This window comes from Tachypleus tridentatus, chromosome 1 (genome assembly GCF_004210375.1).
Source record: "Tachypleus tridentatus isolate NWPU-2018 chromosome 1, ASM421037v1, whole genome shotgun sequence".
In the NCBI taxonomy this organism is placed as follows: domain Eukaryota; kingdom Metazoa; phylum Arthropoda; class Merostomata; order Xiphosura; family Limulidae; genus Tachypleus; species Tachypleus tridentatus.
In genome coordinates this window covers 8,787,349-8,804,399 of record NC_134825.1, presented here as the reverse complement: position 1 = coordinate 8,804,399, position 17,051 = coordinate 8,787,349, and the positions used below count along the sequence as shown (strand labels likewise).

At 32.5% G+C, this 17,051-nt stretch overlaps 1 protein-coding gene across 2 annotated transcripts; it reads right to left on the bottom strand.

Moving 5' to 3' along the window:
* Window positions 1-596: 596 nt before the first annotated feature.
* RsfS312 (ribosomal silencing factor RsfS-like protein, 312) lies at window positions 597-12,505 on the bottom strand. Of its 2 annotated transcripts, none has more exons than XM_076480426.1 (4): window positions 11,105-12,505; window positions 3,936-4,114; window positions 1,638-1,719; window positions 597-1,181 (listed from the first exon to the last, which is right to left on the bottom strand). In XM_076480426.1, exons 1-4 carry the CDS (start codon window positions 12,027-12,029, stop codon window positions 1,006-1,008), a joined length of 1,362 nt encoding a protein of 453 aa, XP_076336541.1. In that variant the 5' UTR covers window positions 12,030-12,505; the 3' UTR covers window positions 597-1,005. The 2 variants fall into 2 exon arrangements, with proteins under 2 accessions (XP_076336541.1, XP_076336463.1); XM_076480348.1 differs by having other exon boundaries at window positions 597-1,214; window positions 11,105-12,494.
* Between the last annotated feature and the right edge of the window lie 4,546 nt (window positions 12,506-17,051).

Below are 17,051 nucleotides of genomic sequence, written 5' to 3'. Positions count from 1 at the left end.
TGTTACTCAAAAATGTTAAAATAAACACCCAGCCACAAAATGTTTATTGGATGGTACTGTAGAAATCATTTGCATAAAAAACAAAAAGTTTCTGTGTGTCATTAAATGAGTTAGGAATTCTCTGACTAAGATATTATGTAGGATACTGATAGAGATGATACTGTTCATCATAAGTTTTTGTTTTTTTTAGTTTTGTTTCTAGTAACTTTCTACATTAGTATAACATAAAACTTGTATTTTCTGTAATAATGATGTATAATATAGCTGTATACTTGAGCTTTATATTTGTGAGGCTTAACAACATAATTGGAGTCACTACTATTAACATTAGTAACACGTTTAGTAGAACTGAAGTATGCTTTTGTTGACTCTATTCTTGTTACTACTGCAGTCATAAACTTGTATCTCATGAATAATTAAAATTTTAATTAAAAGCTTATCTGGTTGACATAACTTCACAGGGTAGGTGACACAAAATTCACTATATAATACTTAAACAATCAGAACAAGAAAAGCTTTGAATATTAAGGTATGCAAACTTTTAACACAGTGATCAAAATCAAGTCGTTAAATAAAAATGAAACAACAGATACGTAGTTATTAACACTTGGTTTTGTTTAATCTCCTAATATGTTACACATTTACTTTAACATTTATTCTGTGTTCAATGTACATAAATCACAATCTTTGTTGATAATTGAGACAAATGTACATGTTTATGGCTATTCTCAACTTATCACATATAAAAATATCATTAAATTTCTTTAAACTTACACTAAACAGTGAGAATTTATTTCTCATTGTCTCAAATGGGGTATTTAAACATCCATGTTTTAAAGTAAGTACCAACGAATCTCCAATCCGATATATTGTTGTTAATGTCAGAAAATCACTTCTACTTTTTTTAAGATTACTGTAGGTTACATAAAGAAAAATTTACACTTCACACGAGAATAAACATTAATTTTTTATCAATTCCAAAACCAATTTATGAATAAAACAAAATCAGTTTCTCACTGGCTCTGAGATCTTTTCTTCTGTATGCAAAGGTTTAATCTTTTGCAAAAATATCCTGTGTTGTTCTAAAAGGTCCAACACAGGATCATCATCCTTCTGATGACTCTGGCTGTCATACTCTTGTCCTACTGTCCACAAAGTCTCAATGTCGTAACGGTTTCGGGCTTGAGGTAGAAAAATGTGCAAAACTAAGTTTCCTGTGTATTAGGTAAAAGCAAAACTTGAGATTAACAAAAATGTTGTGGAAAAACATGTATTTAAAATATTAAACATGTGGAAAATGTGAATCTCTTAACATTAACAACTACATGTTACTGAAAAGAAATTCCTATAAGCATGAAATGCCAATGTCTTTACACCCCAAATAACCAATACAGCTGTGACTGGGTCACAAAATAATATTACTGTAGATTCATATTATGTATGATAGAAGTTTAATTATTCCTTAAGATAACAAACTACAACTTATTTTAAATACAAAAGTTACAGTAAACAAGCATAAGGTTCAATCTTAGACAGAAACAATTCACAATTATCAATATTTTATAAAGGTGTGAACAAAACACTAAATGTGTGTTGTAAACAGACATTAGTGTTACTGATAAAAGAAATCTACAAACCCATGTCTACAGCTTTCCAGTCATGAGTCTTCAATCCCTCAATAATTAGGTATGGATCATCTTTGTTTTTCTTTTTCTTGTGCTGAAACACCACAAAATTAACTGTCAAAAGATACACTGTCTGGCAACCATAACAAGTCAATAGAGAATATACTGGTTCATAGATTGACAAAAAACATTTGAACTAACAAGTACAGGAAGTGAAAGAAATACAAATTAAGTTTGACAGTTGGTCAAACAGTTTTAGATTGTTTTTTAAAATGCAAGATCTGGTGAAGCATTAGAAACCAAAAGGCCTAACATTTGTGACAAAAAAAATCACATTAACTGCAAATGTTTTCCCCCCACTTTCTTTTTAACTTATATTCACTGCATCTTTATAATCAGATGTATATAAAATTAGTATCTAAATCTATCTCATGTCTCTCATAATCCACTGCCCAAAAGAGGCCTTCCATTCAAAACCACAACTCAACATCAACTGAACAGTATGATAATATACAAAAGATTATCTGAAATTCTAACACGTACATATAAAATGTGTTGACCAGAACTTTTAGCTCAAAGTGTGTTGAGCAACTCCCATGACTGTAACAATTGAAACTTCAAATTATAAGTCTGTGTTTGTGTCTATTATTATTATAACTTTAAACTTTAGCTGTTCAAAATTATATCAATGTAAGCATAACAATGTGATATCCTACCTTTTCAGAAATATTTCTCCAACAACCCTAACCCCTTCTACTACACGTGTCAGTTGAAAATCAGAACATTTATAAAAAACATTCAGGTTTAACTCAAAGTGGAAATTTATATTCTAAATACAGTAACAATTTGATGTAATGTGTTTCATTTTAGGCTCTTTCCCCATTTTCCTAGAATAGCAAGTTGAAACAAAATGTGCTGGATTCATGACTTTCATAATTTTCAGAATAGTTCAGGTATTTCTGTTCAAGACTATCTAATTTCTCTTTCAAAGAGAAACATAATATGGAAAGATGTAATCCCACACAGTTTCTCATGCAGTGGCCAATTAATAACAGAAACTATGTATTAAAGGTCCAAAGTGATACAAATTTGGTATAATTTTTATCTACATCCATGACTCAGAATTTATTGATGAGTGAAAGGGGATCTTGTTTGGGAAAACATCTTGCATGTAATCATGGTGAAGCTGTAACATGGATGCAAAACAAAAACAGTAGAAAAAATGAAGATGAAAAGATTCAAGTCTGTAACAAACCTCATCTGATGATAAAAAACAGTTGGTATCTTTTCCATGGTTTCATTTTCTTATGCAAACCAAGGGTGATTTAGCTTATACTATGCATGACAAGAATTCAGTTTTGGTATAACATACAACTTCATTATTGAAATCAAAATACCAAATTTGTTCTTCATATACAAATAACTTAGAGTACAATACAACAATTTCTGACAGCCACCCAAAAATGTTTGAAGTATCATATTTTATAAAAATGTGTTTCTTCTTTCTGTCTAGATACCCTCAAACAGATAACTTCATTTTCAACACAATAACTGCTACTTTAAAAACAGGTTACTGTCAATCAACTTTTTCTTTGATATAAAGTATTTAAAAGATTTCTTTATAGAGCAACTGTTGTTAAACCAGTCTCTACAGAATTTCTGCTAAAGGCGGTATGATAATATAGACTTCTGAATTATTTCTTGTCATAACAAAGACTGCTATATGTTCCTGAAACAGTTGGGAATACCTTTTTATTCCAGTTGCCAAGGAAATAACCAAGGCTTACAATAATAAATGTTCTCAAAAAAGTGACATTTGGACATGGAAATATTCAGTTTAAAAAGTGCTCAATATGTAGGATTTTTCATCTAAATTTAAAACATTTTCAGAGACATACTCCAAGGCACTCACAGAAGGGCTTTGCACCTTTGTCACACCTTAAACCTTTTCAAGTGGCTTTTGAACCTCTCAGAAACAAAATTATACAAAAGCAAGAATAATTGTTTAAGAATTCTAAGATAGGAGATATATTTTTGTTGTGTTTTTGTCCAAGTGACTTAGATACTGAGTTAACATGTTGCCAGTTTTCCTGAGTTTGGACCAATGAGGTTTACAATTTTTGCTTCATTTTCAAAGTCAACTAAGTACAGACTGAATCCCTGATATGTTAGATAACTTGGCTATTAGATCCAAATACATGTATGAGAAAGACAACACTGAAATTAGTTGGTTTTAACTTCCTTTGCTTGACACTGATTGAGTGAGTGGGTTTGTGTCATTTTGTTCATTCTAACGATATATATACTTACCAGTTTACGAATGAACTGTGCAACAGCGAGAGAGTGACGTGGGTACTTTGCTGTTGCTATGACCAGATAATCTGCATAGCAGATAGATTTTGGAATTTCTATGACAGCAATATCTTTCATGTTCTCTTCGGTCAGCAGAACCACAAGCTCTTCAGGATCAAATACACCCGTTTCACCTCCTGAAACCAAGAATAATATTTTAAGCACACAAACATTACATTAGACTAAAACATATTAATAACAATATACAAGGCAGATGCACTGCACTTATTATTAACAACAGAGTAGCAAACTAAAAAAGGAAGTCAAAGTACTTTGAAACAACACACCAGTATCATCAACATCTAAAAAAATGTCCATTAAAATATCACTTGTTGAGTGTACTTGAGTACTAGATGAAAACCACATGTAGGCAGGTTGCCTCACAAGAGGTACAAGGGAGTTCCTTTACTGATTACCAGTAAAATATTAAATGTACAAGTATCACTTGTCATTCATGTATGCACTATATACTACAGTTTTCTGTGTGACTCAAGTTTCTACAATTAATTATTACCCTAAAATCAAAGTTTCTTATAATATTATATTTGTGTCTGTAAGATTCATAACTTTTTATATTTGAAAATATCCTACATGTGTTTTCTCTCAATCACTTGAATACAAGGCTGAAAGGAACTGTTAAAAACAAGTACTTTTCTCCCAGGCATTTCAAGTGAAACTCTCCATAAAAGTCAACACCTTGATATCACATATCTTGTATGAATAATGTTCTTTGTTCTGACTTTCAGTGTGTCTTTGATAACTTAAAAAATTGATGACACAAATTTCATCCCTTTGTATGTGGAAGAAGAGTCAAGAACTGAAAGAAAAATGATGAAAGAGAGAAATACACATGGTTGATTGTGAACCCTCAAAAGTCTTTGTTATTAATTATTTATGCTAATGATTTGAATAACTCACTTGTTATTCATTATTAGCTGGACTCCCTGTCCCCTGGACAGAAGTTCTGTAAATTCACAATTAATGAAAAGTTATCTCAGGACATGAAAAGTTCCTTCCCTTATACGTAATTATTAAAAATGCCAAACATGAAATCACGAGTTTGCATTTATTTCCACAAAGACCAAGCAAACTTTTCATATCAACTTTGGTGGAGATGCATCAACAGAGGGCAAAGTAATGATAAAAAATGCAAGAACTCCCATAAGAACCATAACATGCAAAAATGAAAATTTACTTCTACATGGATCTAATAAACCTCAATACTAACTTGAGTTAAGATCCATCCACACTATGTGAATTAGTTACATGGACATAAAACAGACTACTGTTATATTTGTATAGATTTATTAAAATCATTTTGATGGTTTACTTGTTATTCATTATTGATGCTAATAATTTTGATGCCTTATTTGGTAGTAATATTTTTCAATTTGCTAGTGACACTGTTGAGAATACTTCTGTGATCTAAAAAGACCAGTTTTACTTTCAGATTACGGAAGATAAGTTTTCATACTTACAAATGTAAGGTTATGTAATTATGATTAGAAAATTTAGAAAGGAATTTGCTTCTTAGTGAGAGGAGCATAGGTGTGGAGAAAAATATGTTTCAGAGGATCTTCACAAAGTTCTCTTTTTCATTTCCTTATTTGGAAAAGGATACTGGGTTTTGGAAAGAGCTTAGATGAAGGTTAGCAAAATGATTTTGGAAAGGTTATAATAGGTTACTATCTCTTACCTTATTTTCTTTGGGAAAAATAAATGATCTTAATGTAATTTACAAGACTATCTGGTTATATAAATAAATAAAGGTTTTTGATTACCTTGTGATACAATCTGATAATAGAAAAACGTTGAAGATTTAAAACAGAATTATACAGGAACAGGACTGAACTGTGTGTTTTATACTCTTTTAGTTAATAGGTAAATTTTTTCAAAATTTATTATTTTCTTTCAATTTGTCTTGGATGTTGAAAGTTGGTAAATGTTTCTTAAGTATGTTTTTTTCACTACTTTTGTCCGGGACATTTTAATCCAGTTATTGGCAATTAATAGAGTTTCTTGCAGGGAAGACAGCATGTCCAGGAACCAGGAATAGTGCATAGAGTTTCTTGCAGGGAAGACAGCATGTCCAGGAATAGTGCATGCTGTCAGCAAATCATGTTATTGTCTGGGGTTCTGCAGACATTATTATTTGAGAATGAATACACAGAAGTCACATGCGAAATAACATTTCATGCACTAATGTGATTTTGATAAACTTTTAAATACAGACTTGGACAGTAATTTTACTTTGATGTTGATATATAATGATTTGGAAGAAACATACTGAACAGTTATATTTCCAAACAGTTGGTACTAGAAAAAGCTGATTCCACTGCAACTGTTTTATTTAAGAAGGACCTTGAAAATTTTAGTGATTGTATCAAGATATGTAAAATGAGTTTTACTACTGATAAGTGTAAAGTTATGCACTCTGGGTTCTGTAATTTTAGTTTCATTTCATTTCTGGGGGGGGATAACTAACAAGAGCCCCTTTGATTCATCTAGGATATTTCTATAACTGCTTTATGCCATAAAACACCAAGCCAACCCATTTTCTGTTACTAACCTACTACATTATACACACATGAAATTATTTAAGAAAATTACAAATGTAATATTTACAATGGATTACATCAAAAGCAAGAATTTTGGGAACTTTATGCAGCATGTTCAAACTTTAGACAAAATATAATTAAATGAAATTTTACAGAGAAACACAACCACAAGAAAAAACTCTTAAAACTGGGGCACAAATCATATAATGAATCATGGTTTGTTGAAAAGTAAGACCCAAATCACATTGGGGCTACATCATTCATCCAATTTAACCTCAACTTTGGAAGCCTCACATGCTTAGGAGAAGAGAAAAAAGAAGTACACATAGGTTCACAATGTCCCACATCTTTACCACCTTTTGCTGTCTGAAGCCAGATGTGGGAAGATGGTTGCTCACAAAAAAGTAAATAAATAAAATAAAAATAATAATAAGATAGAAATACGTAGAATACAAGACATTAATAGGGGAGACAATAAAATTGTCCTCGAAGTTATCAGTTTACTCCTCAATATGATGTCTGGACATAAATACCAAGATGCTAAGGTACAGCACCCCATCCTTACTGGGTTTCAATTATTCAAGCTGTGTTGCTAATTTATATCTTTATTATAATTTAAAAATAAGTTTATAGAGAATTTTCCAAATACAGAAGTATTTCCTTTAACATATCAATATATTGACAATTTAATTAGTATTAATAATCCAGTAATAAGTAATTATATTAATAGCATTTATAATACAGTTTTACAACTCTCCAAACAATAAAGTACCAATAAATGCCATACACAGTATTATACATTCAGAGATTCTTAGGTACTGTAAAATTTGTAGCAAGGTACAGTTCTTAATATATCAGTACCCTAACTGATTTTTAATGTTTTTTGATGAGTAAACTTCAATTACATATTTTAAATTATTTTGTGATAAATATAAAAATATTTATATAAATTTGAGAACAGTGATTTGAAAAAAATTGTAATATACACAATAAAAATAATTTTTTTTAAATTTATTGTAGGGAAATAATTGGAATAACTTATTTGGACGTTTAATATCTTATATAGGTGGGTTAATGTAGTTGTATCACATTTCATATATAAGACCTGCTACTTTGTGGATCTTTATAGAACCACTGAATACCTAAATAGCAGTATGGAAGGGTAAAGGATGAAAGCTACATTTATAATTTAGGTTAAGCTTAGTATAGTAATACTTTGACATCTCAGTATTTATGTCCAAACATCATACTGAGACTGGAGTGAGATTTTTACAAACAGTTTTGCCATCTTCCATATTGATGTCTTGTATTCTAATTATTTCTTTCTTATTATTGTTTTTATTCAATTTATTTTGTGAGTAACCACTTTTTCACATCTTGCCACAGCCAGCAAAAGGTGGAAAAGACATGGGACATTGTGGTCTAGAGCACCCACATATGTTCCTTTTTCTTCTCAGCAGTGGTGAAGTTATAATGACAAGATGGTGTACCTCCAATGCAAGTTGGATCTTACTTCCACTGGTACCTTAAAAAGAAACAAAAAACCATGGAGCATTACATAGTGGCACCTTAAGATTTGTGCTATAATGCTGGATGCTTGTTTTATGACTGCAGTTTTTCTCAGGTCTCTCCATAAAATTATGTTTAATTACATACACATATAAAAACCTTTTCCTCATATCCAACCTTACTCTCTAAAATACTTATTCAATCTTCTCTAAACCACCTTCAGTATTACAGCTTCACCATTTCTGAAGACTCAGAAGTCTACAAGGTTGTACATACTTAGTAATCTGGGCTCTCGTGTGTTAAAGTAGGTATCAATAAGAAAACATCTGGTTTATGTTCTTGTGTCCAAATATGCATCAGATATGCTTTAGTTCTGTAACAAGAGCACCTACAGATGACCTACCAGTTACCAAACAAAATGACAACTATAATTCCACAGTTTAATCACAATGGCAACCATGGCCTGTCAAAACTAACTGGGATTTTTAACTTTTGTGCATTATTATGCTGATATGTTACTACAGTTTATTATAATATCTGAGCTATCTAAAAACAAATATTCAAGAGAAAACAAAAACAATAAATCATTAGAGTAATTCAATATAATATAGTTCCATAAGTATACTTTAAAATGTTCATATTTTAGTTAAACAAGTAATAAATTCTTGTATCTTTCTCCCACATATTGTTTGGTTGAAACTAAAAATTCCTCTAGTATGTAGGTAAAATACCAATAAATATTCATTGAACTTACTGTTCTTCTACTTCACTGGTTGCTGAACATACACTACATAACAAAACCAAAAAGTAGATATTCATGCACATGCTGTTGCACAATATTAACAATGTTGCACATCTTATGGTTCTCCAAATTATTTTTGAATATTTTCTCAGTTTAGTGTTGTAATTTCACCTGACAGAACACTGTTCAAAGAACTGAATAACTAATGTTTAGTATAAAAATGTTTAAATAATTTTATTCATTTTAGCAAGAGCACAAAAATCAACATAATAATATTAATAAGATATACCACAATACTGTATTTACAGTCTTGAATTCCCTTGAGATAGTAAACTGTCCCTAAAATACTGAGTAATGAAAACATCACTCAAAATATCCCAGACAAATTTGATCATTGTATGAAAAATGGATGACCTAATAAGGTATAAGCTGAAAGCTGTCCCTAATGACAAATACATAGCAATTATGTTTACATTAATTTTACTATATTTTGCCATTTGGATTTACCCTTTGTTTTATTAATGAACTTTGCACAGTAATTGAAGAGGAGCATATGTTAGAAATGCTGTTAACTAGTATTTATATAGTATCCATGTTGTCTATTTTATCAACAGTTTTATGATTTTTATAAATCTGTTAAATTAGCAATAGGTTTATTTAACACTTATCACTCCAACTATATTCATATGACACAAGTACACAGTTCAAAGTCTATCAACAATCACCACTGCCAAGTCAATACATTTAACAAGCCACACTTTATAGATATCCCTTTGCAATACTGAGTTAGACACAAAGGTACAGTTTGTCTACATTATAGTAACAGGAGATGGTGGAAAAATGAAGTTAGACTTTAAACACTTTTCCAGGAACTCCTGATAAAAATCAGTAATTTTCAAGGATTTCCAGTATTAATAAACGTATTTACAAAATTCCATGACTTCACAGGGTTTTCATGGCTTGTGAAAAACCTGTCTGCAGTATATAACTACTTTTATGAAAGGCTGACTGAGTAACTGACCTCTTCCTTGAGTTAATTCAAAAATACTTATCTAGAGCTCAAGGAACTCTTGTCAGCTGCCATTTCCTAAAGAAAACCCCGAGTCATACCTCTCTTAGCTGTTCTTTGCAACCTCTTAACCAAAGCAGGTAAAGAGGTTTCAACCTATCCTCATATGATACCCATCAAATGTGGACTTAACCAAAGCAGGTAGAGGTTTCAACCTATCCTCATATGATACCCTCCAAATGTGGACTTAACCAAAGCAAGTAAAGTGGTTTCAACCTATCCTCATATGATACCCTCCAAATGTGGACTTAACCAAAGCAGGTAAAGTGGTTTCAACCTATCCTCATATGATACCCTCCAAATGTGGATGTTATTCTAGTGACTCTTCTCTGAACCCTTTTCAAAAACTTAATATTTTTTAAACGAGGTGACACAGGATCCTAATGATCCCCCTTGGTTTGTACTCAGTATTTTAATAATATACAACTTAAATTTCTGTTCACCTTATTACTAGCTCAAATATTATCTCAGAGGCTTTTTCTCCACCAACTTTGTCTAGAATTCCCCAATATATATATAAGAAAAATGTTAAATAACCAACCTACACATATAACCTTATTTTTATTAGGATCGCAAGTCATCTGATCAGCTTATCAAGTATTACAAATATCTTTGAAGAATTAGACCATCTTCAGTACAATTAAATATACCTATTGATCTAGAAGCTTCTGAAAACTACACCCACTTACTGGTTATTCAATAATCTATGTCAGGTTTTTCAACATTTTCATCACAAAGCTTGTCCAGAACATTCAACATCTAGACTAAATCGTATAATTCAATGACTATAGATATTGAATATCTTAATTTCATCATAAAAAACACTTTAAGATTTTTTTATTTACCTTTGTTTTTTAATATTTCACATACAATTTTCCCTTTAAGAGTTCTGCTCAGTTTGGGAACCTCTGGTTTGTGCTAATTATGAAACGAGGTAGAGCAAAACAGTAGTCTGGGTTTTTTACTAGTTGGTTGGTTTTGGAGGGTTGAAGGTCGAGCCACAGGAAGGTAAGACTGTTTGGTCTTCTTAAAGATAAAATTCTAATTTTCTTTTTAAATTAGGGTTAAGTGTGTACAACTGATTAGATCCTACAACTCATTAAAAATAATTAAAACATTAATGTTCTCTTTCAGTGTTTGTTCTCTAATATGGGAAAATTTGAACCAGTTAATTAAAAACAATTTTTATAGCATTAATAAATAAAGTATTTTCACATTTTTCTAACAGATGTGAAACATATACACTTACTTTCTAACTTAAGTTCCCTAAATTCCACTTGTTTTTCTTGATAAAGGTATATTTCACTGCATTCAGCGTTAGCATCTGAATCTTGCAATAAATTTTGTTGTTCTTCATCAGAATCCAAGATAATTTCTGCATCTTCATCCTTAAAATATTTGAATTTGTTCTTCACAGAATGAGACAATTCTTTATCAGATGAATACCCAGTGCTGCTATAAAATCGAATTCCAGGGCCACAGTTTATCATCTTATAAAATGAAACACTTTCATGGCTACTTCTGGGTGGTTCTTGTATAACTTTGAGACCATACTTCTTGAATGTGCTTTGTGAACTTGATGATGCACTTTTTTCCCTACTTCTATCAATTTTCAAATCACTTCTTGATTCAGAAGTATTTTCTTCTACAGACTTGTTGGATGGTGTAAGAGATTTTGCTGGTCTTTTTTTTGTAGATAATGGTTGTGAAGGTTCAAAATCATTCATAATGTCATGAAGTATTGAACGCAATTCAGGATCATTTTTCAACAATTTACTTACGTCATTAGCAGAATCTGATGCTTCATCTTGATGATCACCCACAGAAGTGTTTGCATTACTGGTCGTGGTATAACCTTTGTTACATGCAATGCTACTGTTGATGTAACTTATTGAAATAAAATTTTTGCCATTTTGTTTAAAAAGAACGTTTGATTTTACGAAGTTTAAAATTACTGAATGCCAACCCTCGTATTGATTTCCAGAATATATACAGTTACTGCCAAGTCTGCATGGAATAAACATATTGCTCAATACGTTCTTAGTCACATTAAATGATGTACTGTACCCACTAACTGTACTGTGTTTATATTTCGAACACAATTTACAAAACAATTCACTACGTCTACAAATTCTGTTACCAAACCTACAAATTTCAAACGTATGCTTTTGCATTTTGAAGTTACTGAATTAATGACTTGAAGTTATAACCAATATTAGTGTCAATATATACAGTTTTGAAACTATTTTAATACTTCTTCACAGTGCTCTAATTCGCTTAAACATTAATGTTTTAAGTATATTACTCTTAAGTTCAACTATTCATACCAAATTTATTATCCTAGCTTGCACTATTATTGCTAATCTGTAACCTAGGGTATTTGAAATTATTTCGCAAGGAAATATGGTCAACTTCGAAGTCACAAATATCAAACCTAACACAGTAACGTTAACACCAATAAATTAGGATATTTAAAATCCAATGTTTTGCATTCCACTTATATATGCTAAATAAATATTTTGGTTTACGAAACAATTATGAATAAAATATAAAATTTCTAGGCTCTAGTTCCAAGTATATTCCACTATTATTTTTACCAGTGCACCATTTTGATATTTTAAATACCAACGCACCACCTACACACACGTACATATAAAAGACAACCAAATAAGGCTTAAAACAGTTTTGCTTTTTGCGTAAAATTGAGCAATTTAAGTGAATTTATAAATTTTGCAATACAAGTACCAGAATCTTTTCTTTTGAAGAACAGACGATATTGCTTCTCTGTTCAATGTTCTCATTTCACAAAATATTTTCTGATTAGGTAAGCCAAATGTTCTTACTTCTGAGTATGTCAGCGGTAAGGTTACCAGCAAACATGTTAAAATGCTTGGTTCGATTTTCCGCAGTGGATGGAGTGCAGATAACCTGCTGTATAGCTTTGCACTAAGAAAACTTAATTATGAGAATCTCGGTAGGTCGGCAGTAAGTTTACCGACTTACATGTTAAAATCCTCGGTTCGATCTTCACATACTTAGAAAACTGCTATTTTTATACACTGATAATAAAAAGCAAAGAAAATATCAAACACTATTTATTGTGCTTTTTCCTTTAGTCAGTTAAGTTATTATTATATTTGTTTTACTTTTGGAGCCATGCAAAATACAAATCAAAAGACATAATCATACTTTCTTTTTTTGCAAATTGTTTAGTTTAGCCCGACATGGTGGTTAAGGCACTATACTCCTAACCTAAGGTTTGCGGGTTCGAATCCCCGTGGCACCAAGAGCGCTCTTCCTATAAATTATGGGGACGTTATAATGTAACGGTCAATCACACTATTCGTTGGTAAAAAAGTAGCCCAAGAGTTGACGGTGGGTGGTGATGACTAGCTGCCTTCCCTCTAGTCTTACACTGCTAAATTAGGGACGGCTGGCGCAGATAGCCCTCGTGTAGCTTTGCGCGAAATTCAAAACAAACCAGACTGTTTATTTCAATAATCAGTGATGTCGAGAAACCCACTTGTTGAGAAAATTTATATGCAAAAACGGCTCGTTTGGGTTGAGAAAATATTTTACATAGAAGAGCGAACAACGTTTCGACCTTCTTCGGTTCTTCGCTCTTCTATGTAAAATATTTTCTCAACCCAAACGAGCCGTTTTTGCATATAAAAGACTGTTTATTTCTCACTCGGGATATTGTTTATAGTTTTTTGTCACTTTATCTAAAAGGAATAGTGACTTATTGAATAGTGTTCACAGAAGATTTATTTTTGTGATATGCTAGCATGCCATGTGTTCTACCTCTATGTTCCTATAGGAATTCTATTTATTTATCATTTTATTTTATTTTTTGGTTATTAATTTTTGATATAATGGCCTTAACATTAATCAGAAGTTGGTTCGGTATGTCGTTAATTTTACCTTCTTCTGGTTTAGTCATTTATTTGTTCTCTTACTTGGTGATATCTGTTCCTTCTCAAGAATATTACAATATTATTCATAGTTTTTGGGTTAACAGGACTGATATTGCATCATATTTTGCTGTTCGACTGTGACGTTAAATGATTGTTAGAGCCAACTAACGTCATGAGTGAACAGAGGCCACAGTGTAAACGCACTCAAGACGACAAAGAGAGAGTGACTTTACCTCAAGTAAAGTTATCTAGAGCAGAACATTTACCTTATTTTCTGATAACATGCGTTATTTACGGGTTTATCAATCTGATTCTTATCGAAAAACGGATTTTACGTGAAAATACCACAAGTAAATAGGAAGGAGAAATCCTAGTACCATATGTCATTAGGATTTATTTCGAAACCTCTTGTTTTCGACAGCATGATAATTGCTTGACCTTTCGTATTTAATTAAATAGTTTCGATGAATACATCTAACGGAATGAATGGTTTAATCTGAAGGAAGAAGGTCTTAAGATCAAGAAAGAAAGTTCATAAACAAAGAGAGATGGTTATGTTGGAAAACGTATAATCCAGGAGTGCATATAGGACTTTTGCCAACGTTGCAAAGGTCCATTACGTCATTCATCATGCAACTGCTTGCTTAGAGAGAGTTTGTCACATCTAATGCACCCAGACCATCTGAGTAGGTGGTACTACTAAATAACGATACCAACAGAAGAGATATGTAAACGACTGAAGTACACTAGAATGATTTTGATGCCTTACGAGTTCGAAGCCGCATGGCTATACATACTACTGGTGGATGATTGTCATTCAGAGTTATCTCTCTGGAAGTTGTGGTAACAGGCGTCTACAGGTAAAGACTGTGACCCATAGTGAGGTACATATTAGGATGGAGGGGTTCCCTGTTACATCTACCCCAGCTCACGACATCTAGAGTTGTGCAGGGCTGTACAATGAACCACACATTGGGATGTCAGAGTCTATTTGAGTGTCTTCTATCTAGTACCAAGAACAATGATGGCATCTCCCCTTCTATTTATTGAAATTATAAAAGAGATAATTTTGTGCCAGCCTGATACACGTGACCCTGTAAGTAAGGCTAAGTATATCATGCCCCCAATGCACAAGACAACCAAACTTGAGTACCTAGATAAGCTTCAAAATGTTTCATCCACGTTACTGTCTGAAATGTATGAGCTCAGGAGTAAGTCTGAACTTAAATAGTCTGGCTCTCAACATGACTGACTACTTGGTTGAGGAGCAGCAAATCGACTAGAAAGCTGTCATGAACTAGGTTTCTTCACTGAACTGATCCAGTAGAAAATTGAGCTACCTTACACATCGAGCTCAAGGTTCAGAAAAGGATCAACATAATCTGTATCAGTTGCTTGGGAAGTCATACCCAGCAATGGCTTTTGTAGATCAAGAGGTCTTTCTTAGTAATAATGTTATTGTGGGACTATTCAGTAAACTTATGTGACAACACTTTAGAGTCAGAGGTATCGTCATTCTCGCAGAATTTGTACTAATAACAATTCTGTTTCAAGCAGTAATTTTCAACAGGTAACCAGGAAGGAAAGAGTTTGCGGTAACAGTTGTAGTGGGAATTATATTGGTGAATGGTATAACTCAAGTATTTCCAACGTGGTGATCTAACTTAATTCGAAGATTAACAACCACCCACTTTCATACTAATCACCAGTGAGTGGGCAGAGCTATGCGAGTCCACCTATAGGGCACATCCTCCAGCAAGGTCTGTTCACAGGCTGGGTATGTGCCACAGCAAGGCTCATCAAAAGGGTCTATATTATCATCAGGATACATACAACACCAAGGCCTACCTACTAGATGCCTACTATGAACAAAGCTCATGCTTTCACCTAAAAATAATCCAGAATGGGAAAATCAAGTTAAGGTGTATGTTTTGCTTGTAAATTTGGAAAGATGGAAGAGTTATATTTTCTAGCTAAAGTTCAGCAGATGCCTCCCAAATTGCAATGTCAGTGCTTTGCGAAGCATCAAAGTATGCAAGGGTATTTATATTACCTGTTGAATAAGAATGACTGGAATCATTAGCAACAAGTGATAGATATTATGGCAATTTTTTTGGAAAACTGATGGAGCCCTGGTAAGGCTTGGCCAACAACTTGGAAAATCACACTGGACTGCTTGCATCAAAGAGTTTATGGTCATTTCAACTCTATTAGGACTTGCTGAAGCTTGGTATGTATCAACAAGAATACAAAGGCTTAAAGTTGAGTTCCTGATAGATATAGGCAAGAACTCTAGTGAACTTCAGAGTCTTTCAAGCCCTCTAATTGAGGCCACCACTATGGTCAGTGAATGATGACTTTGTTTTGGTGCATGATAATAGCTTAGATGCTAAAGGAGAGATATGCCTCTGGCTTAGTTTACGGTATATTACCCCTAGGGTGAAAGTTGTTGTTTATAATCTCATATCTAGACAAGGAATTCTTGGGATGAATGTACTATGTATTCTATCAGTCAGTTTTGTCTGTATTATGAATGAGCTGATATTCCATACAAAAATCAGCTCGTGTTGCTCAGAAGAAGCTATACGAACATACATAGTGAATGAAATAATAATAATGAAAGTTGCTGTTTACAATCTCAGATCCAGACTAGGAATCTTTGGTATGAGTGTACTACGTATTTTATCAGCTAGTTTTGTCTGCATGATGAATGAGTTGATGTTCCATAGAAAAATCAGCTTGTGCTCCTGAGAAAAAGCTATACAAGCATACATAGTGAATGGAATATTAATAGCTGCAAGTAGAAAAATAGTTTAATTTGTACAAGGTCTAATGCACTGGTGTCGCTTAACATAAGTGTAGTAGCTACGCATAAAGTCAATAGTTTCCTGTCCAAAAGCCAAGCAGCATTAGCTTAGACATTGATCTGTCAAGCTAGGAATGAATTATTTATGTTTCTATGCAATATGAACACCTGATAATCGAAATGAATGATGGAGCAATCTTTGGTTCAGTAAGTGAAGTAAAAGTAACCAGTCACTAGGGTATGTGTCATGGAGCAATCTTTGATTCAGTAAGTGAAGTAAAAGTAACCAGTCACTAGGGTATGTGTCATGGAGCAATCTTTGGTTCAGTAAGTGAAGTAAAAGTAACCAGTCACTAGGGTATGTGTCATGGAGCAATCTTTGGTTCAGTAAGTGAAGTAAAATTAACCAGTCACTAGGGTATGTGTCATATATATCTGTAAAAGTAACCAGTCACTAGGGTATGTGTCATATA